Raw genomic sequence first — 1,953 nt, 5'->3', positions numbered from 1 at the left:
ACGAAAAGTTTCAAACACCGCAAAACCACATTTTGATAAGAAGCGCAATTTCAATTTACTTTTGTTCGAGCTAACCACATATTCGTCCATTAATATCCAACGTAAAATTGAGTGGTTTTTTATCGTCCAAATGCGAGTAATGATCAGAATTAAAAATTATGCTCTCCAAAGAAGAGGAACAAAAATATGAATCATATTCTATTTCATGATGCTATTAATCATCTCTTTTTCACTTGTGTAACCAACCAGATTTTGTAATAACAATCAAAATTTTAACTGTTATTAGAGATATTCTAACTGATAATAATATCCAACAATTACACCAAGTAACCAAGTCGTTACATGTTACAAATCCATTTTTCAATATTATGACAATATCAATTGATCCAATATATCAAGTATTATCTTGGATCCCTCCAATCTCCATATTTCCTTCATCGTTGTGGGTTTTATGGTGCTTTGTCTTTCAACATTCTTTATCCATTTTCATCTTGGTTGAAATATTTCAAAATTCAAATTTTTGTTGTGATGTTGGCCATTTATCAAACACTAACCCTTTGTCGAACCCAAAAGACCATTCAAATGTTCTTTTGATCATATTTATTGATATCCAAATATTTTGTAATCAACACGAATTTCATCTTCCTTTACCAATTGTATCATCACTGCACCCTTTGTTTCCCAACACACGCGAAGCCACCGTCTAAGTGGATCATAGTTCTGTCGTGTGAACATTTATGGAAGCGATGTTCCACCGACCACTTTCCAGAAAAAAGCACAGAATTTTTAAATGTATGTTCTGGAATTTATGGTCACAAAAAAATTGTAACGAAATACGTCAACCGCAAATTTCAAACAAAAGTTGGAATTTTAACAGGTATTATTTTTACATTATCAAAAAGTTATCGGAAGCTTTTTTACCCTTTAAGAAAATTGTATCAAACTTGGCTGCATGGCCATCATCACCTCATTATCTAATAAGCATGACTGCTGCGAACCACGCGCATCTCGTCAACTTCTGTCTTGAAATCATTCTTGGTGGTAACAAATATCCAGATCAAATCATAAATTACATAAGCAGCTGCTTGACAACTATCATACAGCAACAGGAAAACACAGAAGCAGCAATAAACTACATCAATTTGTTACCAATGGGCAGCTTAGCTCTCAGTCGCCTCAACGAGATCTTAAGTTGCAGAAACCAGCCACCACTTCCAGTTGAAGGCGACATCTTCAAGTGTAACTCTCAAGGTCGACAAGTTACACGTCACTGGAAGTATGCCGAAGACAATCGCTTGCTATGCGGCATTTACTTGTACGGTACACAATGGAGCCTGATCGCCACATTTGTCAGGAACGGAAGAGATTGTTCGCAATGCCAACAAAGATGGCAAAGGGTTCTTTACCCAGGCATACGAAACAGGGTGTGGACACTGAACGATGACATAAAGCTTGCCAAGTTGCATAGTACCTATGGTAACAAATGGGCGCAAATTGCTCGGGAAATAGGCAACGCGTCGGACGCACAGTGCCGTTATCGCTACAATTCATTGTTGACGTCGCTGTTTCGCTTCTAAAGAAGAATAAGGTAATTCATTACCTTTGGATTTAATAAACAAATCCAAAAACAAAATTTTAAGAGTTTTTACTGATATTTATGCGCACAGTGCGCTGCACCTCGTCAAGGAAACTCATAAACTTCCACTCGATGCGATGTTATTTGTACCGTTTATATTTGCCAATTGTTCAAACCTGGTGGCAAATTATTCGAAAATTGACGGTTACGATGATAAAGACAGCGATTTTATTTCATTCATCGGACATAAGCGCATTTCATCATTTTCATCAATGCAGTGGTTGTACTCACAAACACAAGTTCCCAGTGAGTAATAATCTGCTAATTCTTCCTCAAAAGAAATTGCGTGATCACGCAATGGAAGAAAGTTTCTTGTA

General features: G+C 36.7%; 1 protein-coding gene across 1 annotated transcript; it reads left to right on the top strand.

Moving 5' to 3' along the window:
- Positions 1-983: 983 nt before the first annotated feature.
- GO595_001487 (Myb-like DNA-binding domain containing protein) lies at positions 984-1,577 on the top strand (the record flags this gene model as incomplete). Its single annotated transcript, XM_067914290.1, has 1 exon — positions 984-1,577. One exon carries the CDS (start codon positions 984-986, stop codon positions 1,575-1,577), a length of 594 nt encoding a protein of 197 aa, XP_067778343.1.
- Between the last annotated feature and the right edge of the window lie 376 nt (positions 1,578-1,953).

This window comes from Histomonas meleagridis, assembly GCF_020186115.1.
Source record: "Histomonas meleagridis strain 2922-C6/04-10x chromosome Unknown contig_142, whole genome shotgun sequence".
Taxonomy (NCBI): domain Eukaryota; phylum Parabasalia; order Tritrichomonadida; family Dientamoebidae; genus Histomonas; species Histomonas meleagridis.
This window is presented reverse-complemented; position numbering and strand designations above follow the sequence as displayed.